Here is a 19,168-nt window from a genome sequence, read left to right on the forward strand (position 1 = left end):
AGAAAAATTCTTCATATTGCCAAGAAAGAACAGTTACTTCAACAAAACCAAATATCTTCTAATGTTTAATAACTGTCAGGATAACATTCCGTTACCATAACTGCATTTATAAAAATGGAAATTATCAACCAAAAATTAGAAGTTTTTTAAGTGAAAACAATTCTAGAAAGAAATCAAGCTGCTCGAGGAGAGGGATCTATCTGGGGAGAAAGGCCTCCCCAATCTACAGGAGCTCCTCAGAACTTTTTTCTGCCACTGATGAATTTTTAGGTCCTTGTTGATCAGAGAAAAAGTTTTATTTTTAACTTTTTTAAAAAAACTAAATGTTGGCTCCAAACTGATAAACTCTCATCTCAGAATCTGTTAGCAAAGGATAACTAATATTTGCAGACAAGAACACCATTCAGATGACACATTATTATAATTTATTTTACACTAGAAATGACATGGCTTGAGAAATGACTTGCCGAGAAATCTGTGTTTACATTAGGGAGAGTGGGGGGAAAATCCCTCACAGAAGTTGAAAACATGTTAAGCGGTAAATACCAAAATGCCCAGCAAGCATTTAAGCTGGCTCTCATCCTAGCATGAATATGTGCAGCTCAGCATTTTAAAATTTACTTTTAGCTTTTCTAGCAGTTTGAATTAACCCTTTCTCTACTTCCACTTTCTCTGTGAGAGTTCAGCTCTTAATCTGCAGATGTGGACTGAGGATGCTGTCAATGGTGCTCAGTGATCCACTGGTGAATGATGTCCTCACCTGGACTGGTTTCCTACAAGACGGCTGCCTTGTGAACATGTCTCCTAAGCTTCCTTCCTATCCAGGTAAGGCCTGGACAAACATTAGGAAGCAAGTTCAGCTTGTATGGATTGGAAAAGGCCTGTCAGTAGAGCACAACAATACAAATCAATGTCACAATAAAGGTATATCCAGACCAGAGGTTCTCCAGAGCAGAATCACCCCCAGAGAGACTGTGTCAGGTGGCCCCAGCATCTGTAGCTGTAAACGATGCTCAGGTGATTTTAAGCATCTCTCTCATTCAAAGACACTAATCTAGACTCTCTAAAAACCCAACGACATTTTAATCTTAGTTTCAGCTCCTAGTAAATGAAAACAAAAAACAAAACAAGCAACCAAAAAAAAAAAAAAAATGGTTCCAAGTTAGGTTTATCTTAATACTTAACTGGCTATGAAACTTATTTACAACCTGAGTGAATACCAATTATATACAAGAAAGGTGAACATTTAATGAATATTCGTATAATACTTTACAGTATCTTATCATGCATTAATGATCTCATGTGGTTCTCACAGCAACCCTATGAGGTAGCTTGTTATTTTCAAATTAAAGATGAGGAAAATAAGTCTCAGGGACACGAAGACTCGCTTAAGAGCCCTCAAAGAGTACAGCAGAGTAGCTGTGGGGTTGAGAAGTAGAGGGGTAAAATGACCATTGTTTTATTACTGTAGGTCAAAAAGAAATCTTAATGTTTAAATATTTCCTATAGCTTTTTAGAAAACTTCTAATTACTATGCCACATTTCGCTGGTAAAACATATTGTCTCACAGTAAAATATTGTGTTTTTTTCTTTATTTTACATCTATCTGTCTACACAAACACCCACACATACATACATACACACACACACTTTCTCTCTTTCTCTCTCTCCCCTATCTTTGGAGTAAAACAGAAATAATCTATTGTTCCTGAGTTTGATTCTGGGAGAATCACTTAAGATAGGTCATGTTTATAACACCAGTTTCAGGGACAGGTAAATCCAGTAATTTAATTTTTGTATATCTTACATTAAAATGAATACACAAATATACTTCTCCCTCAATCTCCATATCAGACAAATGTAAGTGAAGTACTTGGCCTAGAAAAGAATAACCTGCAAGTGCCCTAATAATGTTGGTATTCCTAGTATTAGTAAGTTAAGATTCGTTTTTTGCTATTTATAGTGATATGTCTTTTTTTTTTTTTTTTTTTTTTTCTGAGACAGTGTCTGGCTCTGTCACTCAGGCTGGAGTGCAGTGGCACAATCTCAGCTCACTGCAACCTCTGCCTCCTGGGCTCAAGCCAACCTCCCACCTCAGCCTCCTGAGTAGCTGGGACTACAGGCACACACCACCACAAACAGGCAAATTTTTGTATTTTTTGGTACAGACATGGTTTCACCATATTGCCCAGGCTGGTCTCGTACTCCCAGGCTCAAGTGATGCTCCCACCTCGGCCTCCCAAAGTGCTTGGATTGCAGGTGTGAGCCACCATGCCTGGCCATGATGTACGCTTTTGAAATGTTTCTTCTAAACATTCGGTCTATCAAATATCAGTTGCTGTAGACATTTGTGTTCAAGGGAAAAATAATCCATGTCAAATCTTGGTGAGATGAAATATTCCATGGTATTGGTCCTATTAAAGCCAGGGCTGGTCAGGTAAACTCTTGACATTCTTCATACCACAATTTCTAAGCTCGATAGAAGAATCTGAAGAACACAAAACAAAAGCCAAGAGAACAAAAGAAGATTAACTGAGCAGTAAAGACTTATTTAAGAATATCAGTACGAAAATAAAACTATCCATTCCTGTCATGGAGTGCATGCTACTTACAGCGAAGTAAAATATTTCTTGAATTGGTGGCCCCCAACATTTTTGGCACCAGGGACAAGTTTCAGGGAAAACCATTTTCCTACAGACCAAATGGGAGATGGTTTCAGGATGAAACTGTTTCACCTCAGATCATCAGGCATTGGTTAGACTCTCATAAGGAGCGTGCAACCTAGATCCCTCGCATGCGCAGTTCACAACAGGGTTCACATTCCTATGAGGATCCAGTGCTGCAGCTGATCTGATAGGAGGCAGAGCTCAGGTGGTAATGCTCGCTTCCTCGCCCGCTCAGCTGCGTCTCACCTCCTGCTGTGAGGCCTGGTTCCAGTTCGTGGCCCGGGATTTGGGGATCCCTGTCCTAAATAACTTGGTAGGGGACTGATTGGAAAAATAAAAATTTAGTCAGGGTTTGCCCACTAAAGATGAAAGCAAATTTTACATTTGGTGGGATGAGTCTAAATGCAATGGAGACACTGATCTTTGTAACAGCAAAACATTAAATCCAGGCTTTTCTTTTACCTCGTTAATCGACATTTCATTCAGCCTGAGAGGTTGCTTTGGCATAACTCAGAGGTAGATTCAGTCCAACAACTGGCCCTACAATGCTCAGCCATGATGTGATGTAGTTGACATTCCTAGGAAACAAGTGAAAAACAGGCCATGCTAACGTTTCCATTGTAGTTTTTGGATGAATGGTAGAATATCAGTTGGTCACCAACAATAACAGCAATGAGGTTTTCTTCAAAGATTTGTACCTACTACCTGGAATCTCAGCATTTCTGAATGCCAGCCCCATTGCTTGACAAGAATTTAAGGTCCAGAGAGCCTGTGAGGATCCCTTATTAGGGTAGTTGAAGAATGAGGTAAGATACTGGGGTCCCTGACTCCCCTTGATGATTCAAATTTTACCCTTGTGGTTTACAGCACTTACTAAGGTAGCAGAGTGCAGTGATTAAGAGCATGGTTCTGAGGCCAAAATGCTTAGATTCAAATCCTACCATGTAACTAGCTGTGTGACCTTGTTTGAGTGGCTTAATTCTTCTGTTCTTTAGCTTCCTCCTCTGTAAATTGGGTAAAATAATGGTACTTAGCACATAGGAATGTTGCAAAAATCCAATGTCTTACTGTATCTAAAACTCTTAGAACAGCATCTAGCATATAGTAAAAATCAATGTGTTAGCCATTATTATTATTATAAATAATATTTCTTTTTTAGCCTAGCTTTTAGAGTCACATAGAAAGATTTACACTTTTAAAATCAGAGTAGAAGCCAATGTATCTTGATGGTGTTTCTTACTTATTGATTTTCCAAGAATTCTTTAATACTGGAGCCATGAATTCATTCGTTTTGCAGGGATGAAGTACAAAAAAGGGTTGCCCAAGTATTGGATGTTCCTGTAAGAATCAGAATTGGTCCAGGATCAGTGTGAGTTACTTTGAAAAGGCTAAAATAATTTATCTGGTTTACTCCTTTAAAATAAAGATTTGTCTCAAATTCCAAGTCATTGAATTAATATACAGGTTTATTTTCTATTTTCAAATGTAATTTATAATCCAAACATCAGAAAAAGTTGGTGAGAAAGGGCTATTCATTGATAAAGCAGTATGGTCGAGTATAGCAGGGCGCCCATTTTTGTTTACACAATATAAACTGTAGTTGCATTTTATCAGTTCCCTCTCTGTTGGCCAGTGTTTCTTTTTGGCCTATCATTGTTCTTCAGTTTTTCTTCAAGGATGTTCACAAAGCTCAGTAGTTTGACAACCTAAACAATTCATTTTATTCACCTCTTTGTCAATGGTAAGAGAATAAAAATCATTTGCATATTTCTTTACACAAATTTTGTCAACATGTTGTTTCAAGCCTACATGTATCCAGTGCCAGTGGGCACATGTTCCATGAGTAGAACTAGGGATGGGAGGAGATGGCCTGCACTATTTAAATTGTTCTACTTCTGTCTGTCTCTCTGTCTGTCTTTCTGTCTCTGAGTTTTTGTTTTTCTTTTTCCTCATTTCTCTCCTTCTGTCTCTCCCAAGCCTACAGGGCTGTTTTTATAAGTTAAAAGCCTAAAATGTAACTCTGTTCCTTTTATAAGGTAATAACTGGATATAAGATATAGGTCAGACCGCACCCAAGTTAGGGATGTGGACATCATTTGGCAAGCAATGGGGAGCCCTAGGAAGTTTCTATGTAGTGCACAAGTTCTACCAACCCAAACACTATTATTGATGATACATTTATTGACTATTTATATTGTGGATTAACCATTATATCAATACTGCAAACTCAAATACCTATGAAGACGAAGCAGGTGACCTAAGGGGATAATGCCAGCTAAATACACCAGCAGATGACGGGCTCAGGAGGAACTGCAGAGTGCACCCATCCAAGGCCATGCTGGCTACTCTGCTCCGGCCAACTGTCCCATGTGGGAATGCAGGTTCAGCATGCCAGAGCTTCCTATTTGTGAAACGAACCTAGAAAACCTGAAGTTTATGTTAAACCTCCTACATCAAAGTGTTGGCACAAGATATTTTTAAACATGAGTGGGACCAGTAAAACAGGCTTGTAGGCTGGATTTAGACTAGGGGATGCCTAGCTTCTTCTCTTGGTTTCTTCTCTTAGCCAACCCAAGGGCAAGCTGAACTCAGAGCTGTTGATGGGATGAATTATGTGGCTGTCCCTGCTGCCTCTACCCTCAGCTCCAAACATTCATGTCTGCATGCTTATGTATACATCCACTCACAAGAACTGGGAGGGACAATTCCACTTGTATTGGTGACACTGGGTATGGAGATGTGGGGTGGCAGTGGTGAGGGATGAGTTATCCACTAGTTGTAGGTTATTGCATGTATCTCGCATTTTTAGCATCTCCTGGCATTTTTTTCTCCCTGAGTGCCACCTCCAGGTGACTCTGACCAGTAGCCTGATTCTTCCAGCAAGGCATCAGTTTCCTCTCTACAGCTCTCTTCCCAACCTTCATTCCCATCCCTAACTGGGCCCTGGGCTCAAAGCCCTGATGGGTTGTGCCTATATCAAGTCCTCCTGTCCAACTTGAGTCTCGTTTTGCTTACCTGCCTTAAACTAATATTAAGTAATTCAACATATATTAATCAATCATCTTTTTTATGTGTCTGCCAGAATATTTCTAGGTATAGTTAGAGAGACCACTGTATCTCTTAGATAAACAATGTTCCTGATCCCATGGAACTTAGATTCCAGTGCAGAAGACAGCCAGTAAACATGCAGAATGAATAAATAAGATAATCCAGAAAATTATAAGCCCTATGAAGGAAACACAACAGGGTAACATGATTCTGGAGGGATTTTGGTGACATTAGACTTGGAAAGGGAAGGCCTCATGGAAGAGGTAATACAATGGACTGAATGTGTGTGTCCCTCTAAAATTCATATGTTGAAATCCTAACCACCAAGGTGATGGTATGTATTAGGAGGTGGAGCCCTTTGCAGGTGATTAGGTCATGAGGGTGAACCCCTCATGAATGGGATTAGTGCCCTTATAAAAAAGACCCAGAGAGCTCTCTCACTCTTTTCCTATCATGTGGGGATAGTGTGAAGATGGCATCTATGAAATAGAAAATGGGTCCTCACCAGACACTGGATCTTCCAGTGCCCTCATCCTGGATCTTGTAGCCTTCAGAACTGGGAGAAATAAGTGTTGGTTGTTGAGTCACCCAGTCTATGGTATTTTTGTTATGACAGCCTAAATGGACTAAAACAAGGTGATACTTAATCAGAGATCAGAATGACAAGGAAAAAACAACCACGCAGAGATTTAGGAACAGAATGTGGGGGCAGATGACCCTATGGGGAAATGAGCATAGGAAATATGCAGGAAAAATGCAAAAAAATTTAAAATTGTCCTGGACTAAAATAATGACTGTTTAGAAAGCTGGAATTTAAAAAGATAAATGTAGTCTAAATTCTTTTGGGATGACTTACACAGTTGCCAATGGAAGGAATAAAGAGGTATAATCCAATCTTATTGATGTAAAGACATGTTAACTTTAATGAAATGAAACCTAGGCTTCCAAATTTCCACTGGACAGAAACACTCATAATAGGGAGAATCAGTTCAATCATGCAGCCTCCACTCTCTCTAAGACTCACTCTCCCTTTGGCATCTCTTATCTAAGAGGTGGATAGGCACTTACAGTTCAGGGGACATTTTCTTTTTCTTTTTTTTTTTTTTTTTTTTTTGAGACGGAGTCTCGCTCTGTCGCCCAGGCTGGAGTGCAGTGGCCAGATCTCAGCTCACTGCAAGCTCCACCTCCCGCGTTTACGCCATTCTCCTGCCTCAGCCTCCCGAGTAGCTGGGACTACAGGCACCAGCCACCTCGCCCGGCTAGCTTTTTTTTTGTATTTTTTAGTAGAGACGGGGTTTCACCATGTTAGCCAGGATGGTCTCGAACTCCTGACCTTGTGATCCGCCCGTCTTGGCCTCCCAAAGTGCTGGGATTACAGGCTTGAGCCACTGCGCCCGGCCTCAGGGGACATTTTCTTAGAGGAGTCTTAGGACCATGGCACACTGCAGCTCTGCTCATTTGATGCTTCTTTGTAAAGACTTGGACTTTACTTCTATAAGTCATCTTTTCCTCATTCCACAGAGCAAGTGGGTAAGCACATGCATGAGCTCTGTGGTTACGACTGTTTGAGGTCAAGTCCTGCTCTACCACTTGGTAGCTGTGAGCTATCGGGAAAGTCACTTAACCATTTTATGTCTCTGTTTCTTCATCTGGTAACTGGCTAATGATAGTATCTGTCTCTGAGATTGACTGTGACCCTTCAATAAGATAATACCACAGAAGTACATAGAACAGTACCTGAAACATAGCAGACACTTGGTTGGCTATTAGTATTTAACCCATTAATATCTAAACAGAAAAGGATAACAGCCAGACATTCAGAAAGTAGTCTTATGGTACCCTATGATAAAGCCCAATTTCAATCTAAAAATAGGATATTCCTGTAAATTAAGTAGCATATTAAAAGCATCACTGACCAGTATCTAAGTGTTTAGGAATATTTAACAACTGTTTATAAGTGAAAGGAAGAAAGGTCTGAATTAGTGAAAGGTCTAGGTCTATATGGCAACTAGAACTATCACTATATTTGTATTCAGGTTTAAAACCAAATTAATGAAAAATAATTTAAATGAATTTAAATTAAAATAAAAAGCTTAGGTACTTCAAAAACACTTCAGTAATCTACAACATTTTAATATTCATTTTTCCTCAAAGAACATAAAATAGTCATATTAGCATTTAAGGTTATATTCTAATAGAATAAAATGCATGGCAATGCTCATTTAAAACACTTTTTAAAATAATTGAGACTTTTATGCCTTTGAAGAGCTTTTAGAATAGCTTGAGCATTTCTTTAATGTAGGTTTGGCCATCTTTAAAAAATTCTTTATCCTTTACTATACTGAGACCTTATATTTATATAATTAAATAGAATATATTAAAATGAATGATGGTCTTTAAAAATCACAAGTTTAAATTTATTAATAAATTGGATTTTAAAATAAAAATTACATTGTTTTGGCAAAATGCTTTGGTTTAAAAGAATCAAGCCTATACTATGCTGATCACCTTAATACAGGAGTTATGAGATATATTTATGTAATCTTTTAGAATAATTTTATAAATTAATAACAATAGAAGTGGACTGCTAGCTGTGATAGAATAAAGAGGTCAGCAAATCCTCTTCCCAGAAAATAAGTATAAAAATGAACAAAATTGTCAAAAACAAACCATTTTTGGGTCCTGGAAATCAACCAAGGGCAAATACAAAATCTGAGAAGTGTTTAGTTCATGATAATCTGCTAAATTTCAAGTTAGAAACAGAGGGAATCTGAAGCATTCTTGCCTGGAAGTACTTCCATACCCCCTCCTCCTTTCCCCAATGTCCCCAGCCACTCCATCAACAGAAGTTTTACCAGAGCAGTCTGGCCATAAGAGCCAATAACTGTGTAGCCAGAGGGGCTGGCCTGATTTCCAAAAGACAGCTAAAACTATTGCTCAGCGGCACTGTCAATAAAAAATAGCAAAATAGGTACTAAAAGAAAAGAAAAGGTTGCAGTCCCAGTTGAGGCAAGCAGCAAACTACCAGTATTTTAATGGGGACATTCTGGAAGTAAGACAGCCACGGAAGGGGTAGATAAATTCTCCAGGCATCACTGGCTGATGGGAAGAGAATGTTCAGTGGAGACACGAGAAGGCCTGATGGGATGTAAGAGCTAAGGCCAACATGAATACTACTTGAATTTTCAGTGTGTTCTCAATCCATGTACACATTCATTGGCAAAAGAAAAAGGCATTATAGGCTTGAGGTATTTGAGCACAATTTCTGTCCAATCATTGGCCAACTTGTAAGCTTTACAGACGTAGCTGGGTAACCCTGAGGAAGGCAGTCTAAAAAATAAAAATAAGAATTAAAAAACCAATAGCAAAGACATCAGTGGCCACACTTACAGGGAAAAAAAAATCTGCAGATAAAGCCTAGCAAAGTTATTAACCAAACAAAAACAACAGCAACAACAAGAAAAAGACAACCCTCAGGAAAAAATATTGGAATCCAGAATTGCTGCAATATATTATCTAAAATGTCTAGTTTTCAAAGGAATTTATGTGACATGCAAAGAAACCAAAAAGTGTGGTTCATACCAGGGGGAAGAAATCATTATTAAAAACTGACACTGAGTAGACTCAGATGTTGGATTTACAAATAATTCAAAGCAGGTATTATAAATATGTTCAGTGAATTAAAGAAAACTAGAATTAAAACAGAAAAATTATAACAATGGCTCTGCAAATAGCTAATCTCCATAGAGGAATACAAACTATAGAAAGAACTAAATAGAAATTCTAGAGTTGAAAAGTACAATACCAGAAATAAAAAATTCACTAGATGGACTCAATAGTAAATATGAGACAGCAGTAGAAAGAATTAGTGGATTTGAAAGTATATTAATAGAAAGCATTCAATGTGAAGAAAAGAGAAGAAAAACTTGAAGAAAAATGAGCCTCAGACATCTGTGGTATAACATCAACTGTACCAGAATACATATAATAGTACTCTGAAAAAGAGAAGGAGAGAAAAGGGCAGGCAAAATAGCTGAAGAAATACTGGCTAAAAATTTGTATACTTTGATGAAATACATTAATCTACAGATCCAAGAAGCTCAACAAACTCTAAGTAGAAATATAAAAAGACCCACATTAGACACATCATAGTCCAATAACTGACAGCTAAACACAAGGAGAAAATCTTAAAAACAAGTGAGTCCTTTAGAACTCATCACATAAAGAGGAATAACAATTCAAAAACAGGTGACTTCTTATCAGTCCAGATAGGAGCAGAATGACATATTCAGAGTAATGAGGGAAAAAACCTGAATTGTCAACCAAGAATTCTACATTCTTCAGAAATGAAAGTAATATAAATATATTCCCGGGGAAACAGACTGAGAGAATTCCTTGCTAGTAGATTTGCCTTATAAGATATACTAAAGAAAGTCCTTGTGGAAATAATACCAGAGTGTAACTCAAATCTACAGGGAAAAATGAAAAGTGTCATAAATGGTGAATATAAAAGACTAAGTACTTTCTCTTTAATTTTTTTAAAAAGACATAAGATTATATAAGCAAAAATCGTAACACTGTAGTGTTGTTTATAACATAAATGTAATATACATGACAATAATGGTACAAAGGAAGGGGAAAGAAACGAAAGCATATTGAACAACATTGCCATATTTTATTTTTTCAATAATTTTTTAAGTTTTTTTATTTTTTTTGAGATAAAGTCTCACTATGTTGCCAGGCCAGTCTTGAACTCTGAACTCATCGATCCTTCCACCTCCCAAAGTGCTGGGATTATAGGCATAAGCCCGCATACCTGGCCCAAAGTTGCTATCTTTTAGCAGAATTAAATCAGTATTGACTGAGCATGGTGGTTCACGCCTGTAATCCTAGTACTTTGGGAGGCTGAGGTGGGCAGATCACTTGAGGCCAGGAGTTCAAGACCAGCCTGGCCAACATGGCAAAAACCTGTCTCTACTAAAAATACACAAATTAGCTGGGCGTGGTGGCAGGCACCTGTAGTCCCAGATACTTGGGAGGCTGAGGCAGGAGAATCATTTAAACCCAGAAGGCAGAGGTTGCAGTGAGCGGAGATTGTGCCACTGCACTCAGCCTGGGCAACAGAATAAGACTATCTAAAAAGAAAAAAAAAAAAAAAAAAAAAAGTCAGTATTAAGTTGTGCCTCTGTTGTTAGAATATTAGTAAGCATGTTTTTGAGAGCATATGGAACCCAAAAGCTTTTTCTTGTTGTGAAGCAAATCCTTTAAGTACGTTGTTAATCATGAGCACTCTTCTAGCAATGTGTCAAAAGCATCCATAATTAATTTACATGGTTAAATTGTACATGCTTCAATACTCAATGCTTTCTAAAATGTATCAGTTTCTTTTAGTTGTGGCGAATTAGCCAAATCATTAATTACTTTTCAAACACAAATGGAAAATTAATTTTTAGAATATTCCAAATAAATCCTTGTTTCTAAATATGTAGGACTACTGAATATAAACCCTTGAGTTATGAAGAATGCAATAATGATCATATGACATAGAAAAATAACAAGTTTCCTTTATGTGACTAGAATTCACATATTATATCATTCACTCATTTATCAAACATTAAATCTTGTCTGACAATTTTAAATTGATTTAAGCCTAAATCAAGCCAATGGGTCTGTAAGTGAAAAATGTGGTTAATCCTGTGGAGATCTTAATGCTGCAGAAATCACAGAATTCAAAAGTTAGCATAGTGACCTGAGCCGATACTATTTTTTCAGTCACATTCAATCAGGTGATTCTGCAAGCCCAGCAATTTGTATTCAGAGAAAGTAGAGAATTTACAAGTAATTTGATGTTATCAGTGCAGACAATCAATGTAGATAATATTCTCCAAAAGCCATTATTTTCCAATGGAGATTTTGTAAGGTTTATGCTATCAAGAAAGATTATCTGTATTTTCTACTATTTTTCCTTCAAACAGCCGGAATCAAAGATGAAAGCAGTCATTAGTTGGTTTAGGAATTATGTGTTAGAGTTTTTTTAAAAAAAATCTAAACTCTACTCCTTATTTGTTTAACGTACCCTTTTCAGAGATGGAAGAATATCAAAACCATTGGGATCCTTTTAGTGACATTTCTTAGATCGATTCAGGAGGTAAATTCATGTGGAAGTGCTACCATCTGCTGTCAGTAATAATGAACTGAGCAAATCTGCACTGAGAAAAATGTCCGTGTGGAAATACACACTGCCAATGAACTGTGTTAAGCTTACAACTTAATAAACACTTCTACTGGAACCAAGTTCTGCTAAATGGTTTTCCATGAAAATAGAAATGATGGGTCAGATTTCTATCTCTGTAACTCCAGAGAAGTTTTATAGGCATATTTCCTCATGAAATTTAATTTAGCAATGGTTAAATGTCTCATAAAATAAGTCTGACAAGAATACTGTGAATTGGTTTTAGAACTATTAGATGTGACTATCACAAGGAAATGATAATACTGCACCTTCATTCTTACACGTAATAAATATGATGAGTTACTTGGTTCATTTCTTAATTTTCTTGGCTCTTTGGGAGGGCACAAATATAATTTCACATATTAAGCTTTCATCTAGTTTCATATTTAGACTGATCAAATTTGCCTTCCACGCTAGGCACATTACTTAGAAATGAAGATAGGTATCTCCCTCATGCTAACCCCTCAAGCAGGGGAAGGCAAATGACTACCCAGCATCTGCAGTATCAGGCACTGGATTAAGTGCTTTACATGGCCACCTACCACAATAACTCTTTGAGGGAGGCCTTATTATTGCCGCTTGAGAGAACGGGTTTAGAGAGATTATGCGTAAGGTCATCCACGTACTGAAGGGCAGAGCACCTACATACCTCCTAAGAGCACACACTTACACTGCACCTCCTCGTGCCCTCTGACCAGAATTGGTGTCTAGGATAGTTCCTGACTTCCAACCTCTAGTCTACTCCTTCAAAAATCTATGTATTGATTTTAAAATCATGGGTTTTCATAAAATTATAAGAGCAATACACACAGGGAGTTCAGAAAATACCAAGAATAAAGAATAAAAGCAAGCTAATCCCAAACAGCCCAACTCAGGTTTAATCACTGGTGAATTTCCTTTCAGACCTTTTTATACACACATTTATACTTTCGGTTGCTTGTTATTCACTGAACAGATATTGAATTGTTGGCCCTACTATGTGCCAGTCCCTACCATATGTGTCTTTTGTTGATCCTCTTTAGGTATCTTTGTACTCCGTTTTACTAATTTCTGCATTTACCTTTATTATTTGCCTCCATATGTTTTTGTTTGGGTTTATTTTGTTTTTCTTAATTTTTTATATTTCCATAGGTACTTAAAAGGTTATACATAAAGAATATGTAATCTTCAGTGTTGGCTACACTGTTCTACACGTTTCGCTAGATTAAGCTAGTTATTTGTGTTGTCCATATGTATATCCTTGTTTGCTTGATTTATTAATTTCTAAGAGAAATTTAAATCTCCCCTATAACAGTTGATTTGCCCATTATTGTTTGTCAATTGCAGTTGGTCAATTTTTGCTTTATATATCTGGAAGCTGTGATATTTAAATGTATAGACATATATCTTCTTAGAGAATTAAAACTTCAATATGAAGTGATCATATTTATCTCTAGTATGCTTTCTGCCAAAAAAGGATTCTTACATGATATTAATATAGCCGCATCAGCTTTGTATTTACATTATTCATTTAAAAAATTGTTTGGCTTCTTGTCTTTCTGCATCCTTATGTTTAAGATTTTTCTATAAAAAGAACATAGATGGATTTTTAAATATCCACCTTTACAATCTGTCTCATTAGTGGGGTATTTAGTTCACTTACAGGCTTTGTGATTACTGATACAATTTGATTTCACTTTTTTTCCATCTTATTGTAGACTTTTTACTCATTCTATTTTTAATGTTTCTTCCTTTCCTTTTCTTTTTTTCCTCTTCTGTTTCCTTCTTTTGGATGGACTAAGTGTAGGATTACAAATTTTTTCTCACTGCTTTTTCTCTTTTTATTAGCTTGAAAAATTACATACTATTAATATATTCCTAAACATTTAGTTGTTATCCTTAAATTTTAAAATAGCTATTTCACTTAATAAAATCTACAATTATTCTGTATCTTTATCTTTTTCCCAAACAATTCAAGTACCTTAATACTCTGATCACCCCTTACTGATTTATGTACCACTGTTGTCTAGTATTTCTGCTGTATCTACTTTTTGTTAACCCCAGAAAGAAGATATTATTAGTACTTTATAGTTCAATGTTTGTTAAAATTAACCCACATTTTACTATTCCTTTTGCTTACCATTTTCTCCTAAATCTCAGCATCCATTCTGGCATAATATTCTTTGTCATTGAAATATGTCCTTCAGAACACCCCTTGGTGAAGATCTGTAGTAAATTTTCTAATCCTGTGAATGCTTTATGTTGCCCTCATTTTTGAAAAATATGTTTTCATAGGTATAAAATTCTGGTTACAATGATTTTTTTTTTAGCACTTGGATTATATTATCCCATTTTCTTCTGGCTTCCATTTATTCTAGGTAGAAGTCGACTATCAGTCTAATTGTCATTCTCTTTAAGATCTTCTCTTTCTCTCTACTATTTCACTGTTATGTGCATAGGTGTGGATTTCTTTTCATTTTTCATTGTGGGGATTCACTGAGCTTCCTAAACCTAAATATCAGTGCCTTTTCAACAATTCTGGAAAATTCTCAGCATCAGCTCTTTGAATATTGCCTCTCCTTCATTAGCTCTAGCCTCTGCTCCTGGAACTCTTATCAGACGTGTTCATCCTCCTCTATCCTTTGTCTTTCTTAACCTGTTATCATATTTACTATTTCTTTCTTATTTTTAGCTGCAATGTATGCAATTCTTCAGATTCTTCTCGTACATTAATGCTCTCTTTAACTGTACTTATGTGCTTCTTAGAATAGACGTTATGTACTTTTCTTTCTAAAAGTTCTGATTATTTCTTAAATTTGCTGATCATTTTCCATAGTTGTCTTCCTATGTCATACTTTCAATATTTTTATCCATTTAAAAAATATGTTCAATATATGTCTATTTTTGCACTGAATAATTTCAGTATCTGGATTTGTGGATCTGCTACTAGTTTGTTGTCTTCTGGCCCTCATTCATAATGGCTCCTTATGAATTCTGTATTTTTTTTTTATTGTGACCTTATAGTACGACTACAAATATGGTAATTCTTTGAGACCTAACATTAAAAGTGCATCCAACCAAAGAAGTTTATATATGCTTCTGCCTGGTACCCAGGAGGAATTCCAGTTCCATGACTTGAGGGTAAGCCTGTGTTTAGAAATTTTCTGGGGAGATATTTTTTCTCTTTTTATCTGTTTTGTACATAGTAAGGTAGAGAGAGTCAAATGGAGGGGAGAGAAAAACATTTTTAGTATATAAAGAATGATGGGGGAGAGGCTATTTTAGGTAAGTTGGTAAGTGAAGGTCTAATTGCAGAGGTAACAGTTGAGCAGACCCCTGACCAAGAGAGGAGCAAGCCATGCACTTCTTTGGGAAAAGAATACTTCCAGCTTGAGAACACCAACTGCAAAGACCCTAAAACCCTGGGGCAGAAGGGGGCTTGGAATGTTCAAAGAATGACAAGAGCAGCCTGGCTGGTCGGGTGAAATGAAGGGGAGTGGCAGTGGAAGTAAGGCCAGAGAGCGAGCCAAGATGCAGGATCATGTAGTGTCTCATATGCATGGAAAGGACTTGGGGTTTTACTCTGAGTGTGATGGCCAGAGCGTGGAAGATTCTGAACAAAAAAGTGATACATTCTGATTTACATTTTAAAATGTTACCTTGATATTGTAGAAGGGCAAGAGGGAAAGCAGAAGAGCAGTTAGGAGGTTACTGTAGCAGCTCAGACAAAATATAATGACTTGTACAAGGCAACAGTAGTGTGAGGAAGAACAATCAGATTTGGATTTACTTTGAAGGTAGAGCCAACAAGATTTGCTAAAGGATTTGATATGCTGTGTAAGAAAAAGCCAACGATGACACCAAGGTGAAATGCCTTTTCACATTTTCTTGACTATTTGTCTACTCAGGTTTTATGGAGTTTTCTTATTAATTTATATTAGCTACTTAACATATTTTGGGACATTGATCTTTTTCATTCATTCAGCCATCACTGTGGGCTATGTACCTGGTTAAATGTTAGTTACAGCACAATGAATAAACAGATAACCTCTGCTGTCATGAAAGTTGCTGAAATACCCCAACTTTTTTCCTTCCAGATTGTTATTTGTCTTTAAATTTTGTTCATGATGACTTGGCAATGTGGAATGTAATGTTAGATAATTAAATCCATAACTTTTCTCCTTTGTTATTTCTTTTTGTAAAAGTTTTATGGATATATAATAGTTGTACATATTTATGGGGTGCCGGGGATATTTTGATACAAGCATACAATGTGTAATGGTCAGTCTGAGTAACTGGTACAGCCATCATCTTAAACCTTTATCACTTCTTTGTGTTGGGAACATTCCAAATCTACTCTTCCAGTTATTTTGAACTATTCAATAATTATTTCTTAAGTCACCCTATTGTGCTAACAAACATGAGATCTTACTCTATCTATTTTTATACCCATTAACCAACCCCTCTTTATCTGCCCTCCTCACTACCCTTCCTAGCCTCTAGTAACCACTACTATATTCACTTCCTCCATGAAACAATTTTTTTAGCTTCCTCGTATGAGTGAGAACGTGCAACAGTTGTCTTTCTTTGCTTGGCTTATTTCACTTAATATGATGTCCTCCAGTTCCATCCATATTATTGCAAATGACAGATTTTATTTTTTTAATGGCTGACTAATATTCTATTGTGTATATATACCACATATTCTTTATCCATTCTCTTTATGGACACTTAGGTTGATTTCCTATCTTGACTATTGTGAATAGTGCTGCAGTAAACATGGGAGTGCAGATATCTCTTTCACATGCTGATTTCCTTTCTTTTGGATATATACCCAGCAGTTGAATTGCTGGATCATATGGCATTTCTATTTTTAGTTTTTTTAGGAGCCTCAATACTGTTCTCCATAGTGGCTGTGCTAACTTACCTTCCCACCAACAGTGTATGAGCATTCCCCTTTCTCTACATCCTTGCCAGCATTTGCTATTTTCTGTCTTTTTCATAATAGCCATTTTAACTGGAGTGAGATGATATTTCGTTGTGGTTTTGGTTTGTATTTCCTTGATGATTAGTGATGTTGGGCAATTTTTCATATATCTTTTATCTATTTGTATGTCTTCTTTTTAAACATGTCTATTCAGATCTTTTACCCATTTTTAAACTTGGATTATTTTTTTTCCTTTGATATTGGCTTGAGTTCCTTATATATTCTGATTATTAATCACTCGTCAATTGAAGGGTTTGCAAATATTTTCTCCCATTCTGTAGGATATCTCTTCACTTTGTTGATCTTTCCTTTGCTGTGCAGAAGCTTTTGATCCAATATTTATATACAGTTTACCATTAAACTACTTGGTGTTCCCCAAACACACTGCTGCTTCTTACCTACAGGCCTTTGCACATGCTGTTCTCTCTGCCTGGAACACCCTCTGTCCCTCCTTCACCACTAATCCCAGACCAATCAGGTCCCCTCCATCTGTGTTCCCACTGTATCCCATGCCTAAGTCTACTGCTAATTCCACACTGTTCCGTATAGGCAACTGACCATTTATAAAAGTCTTCCTCTACTACTCTTTAATTCCTTGAGGGCAGAGGAAGTATTCTGATTATTATTTTCATCTTAGCATCCAGGTTAGTGCCTTTTATCTAGCAGGTACTCAATAAACATTTGTGGAATTTATCGCATAGACAAAGACAGCCTGTTGTGCCAAAGTAAGTTATTATTGGCATATGCTGCCTGCTTCATAAAGGGAAATATTTGTGTGGAGGACACCCATAGCCCCTACGTCACTGTATGGACACCATTCTCTCCTCGGCACAAAACTGGAGACAGCACCTACTTTACAGAAGTTCCAAGATAAGATAAAAACTTCAGTACCTGTTTTCTCAAATATTTCTTCCAATGTGTATCTAAGAACAAAGGAGAGGATTTGAGGGCATGGTTAAGATAACCCTCTACATGTAATTTACTTTAAAAAATTACGTCAATTATGCAATATATTCTAAATTCTATCTATTGGCTTCCACATTAAAAAATAGTATTTTATTTTACCATTGTGGAAAATTGATGCACCAGAATTAAAATTAATGCATATTTTAATTCTGTGAGTTTGCCTACTCCTTGCCACACCACTGCATCCCCCTAAGGTATGTTACCCAGATTAAGAAGCAGCTCAAATACTACCAAAATACATGCCTTCCTACTTTACTCCCACCTTTGTTACTCCATATGTTTTTTACTCATGCATTCCGTAAACATCACTGAATACGTATTATGAGTAAGATTCCATGCTAAATACTCATACATATATCCATCCATCTGCCCATCCATTTATTCAACAAATATTTATGGAGGACATTCTATATGCCAGGCACTTTTCTAGGCTCTACAAATATTTGCACACTAAAGACAGAAGCAAAATTTGTTCTCATAGAATTTACATTCTAGTTTTAAGTACTAGAAATACATAAAACAGCAGCTCATTCTCTTAATTCATGGGGTTTATAGTCCAGTTGCACCTGCAATACTACAAGTCTTGAATTGTTGCTCTAGAGGAAAGAGTCCTAAAGGTGAAATACTCATGCCCCGGCCCCTGAATGAAAAAGCAGATCCCTAGTGAGAATAGCAGAGATGGCTGATGGCTGGGCAGTTGTTAGGGGTGGGGTGGGGGGTTGGTAATAGGACTGTGACCAGGAAAAGCTGCTAAGAAAGACTCCTTCTGCGGCAGCAACTAATTTCACCATTTGGAGGGAAGGCACGGGGAGTCCTCACGCTTCCAGAGAAGACCATGTAGGGATCACAGTGGCACTAGCGAAAAATGAGACACTCCCTGCTCTAAGATAGAGGGTGTTCCAAGGACAATCTGAGGTGCCTGAGGGCCACAGAGGAGCTCACCAGTAAAATAAAGGAAAACTTTGATGCAGAGGTGGCCCAGGCCTGAGGCCCCACGAATGGAAAGACCTTGTTCCCTGGCATGATACTCCTGGTAAGATCCTGCTTGCCTGAAACTTAATCACTATTTCTTTAAAGCAGATCTAATGCTTGCTGTATGATTTCAATCATGTGCTTTCTGTAACACTGTGTTGAGTGGCTACAGTTGGAAACATCAGTCTGTACAGCAGGATGTATATTTTCATGAGCTATGAGAGATCTTGAGTCAAATGAAATTTGGTATCTCCTCTCTCCTCCCCATACTCCATTAGGGCATCTACTATTCAAAGATGACAGAAATAACTGTTATAT

The 19,168-nt window shown here is 37.0% G+C and overlaps 1 protein-coding gene across 4 annotated transcripts in view; it reads right to left on the reverse strand.

Moving 5' to 3' along the window:
- Positions 1-405: 405 nt before the first annotated feature.
- ATG10 (autophagy related 10) overlaps positions 406-19,168 on the reverse strand; it is a 277,769-nt gene continuing 259,006 nt past the window's right edge. For all 4 annotated transcript variants that reach the window (XM_037982167.2, XM_007977150.3, XM_007977143.3 and 1 more), the window contains 3 exons: positions 3,907-4,004; positions 3,129-3,244; positions 406-2,488 (listed from right to left, as the gene is read on the reverse strand). In XM_037982167.2, the coding sequence (XP_037838095.2) occupies positions 3,145-3,244; positions 3,907-4,004 (198 nt within the window). In that variant the 3' untranslated portion in view covers positions 406-2,488; positions 3,129-3,144. The remainder of the gene's footprint in view (positions 2,489-3,128; positions 3,245-3,906; positions 4,005-19,168) is intronic.

This window comes from Chlorocebus sabaeus, chromosome 4, assembly GCF_047675955.1.
Source record: "Chlorocebus sabaeus isolate Y175 chromosome 4, mChlSab1.0.hap1, whole genome shotgun sequence".
Classification (NCBI taxonomy): Eukaryota; Metazoa; Chordata; class Mammalia; order Primates; family Cercopithecidae; genus Chlorocebus; species Chlorocebus sabaeus.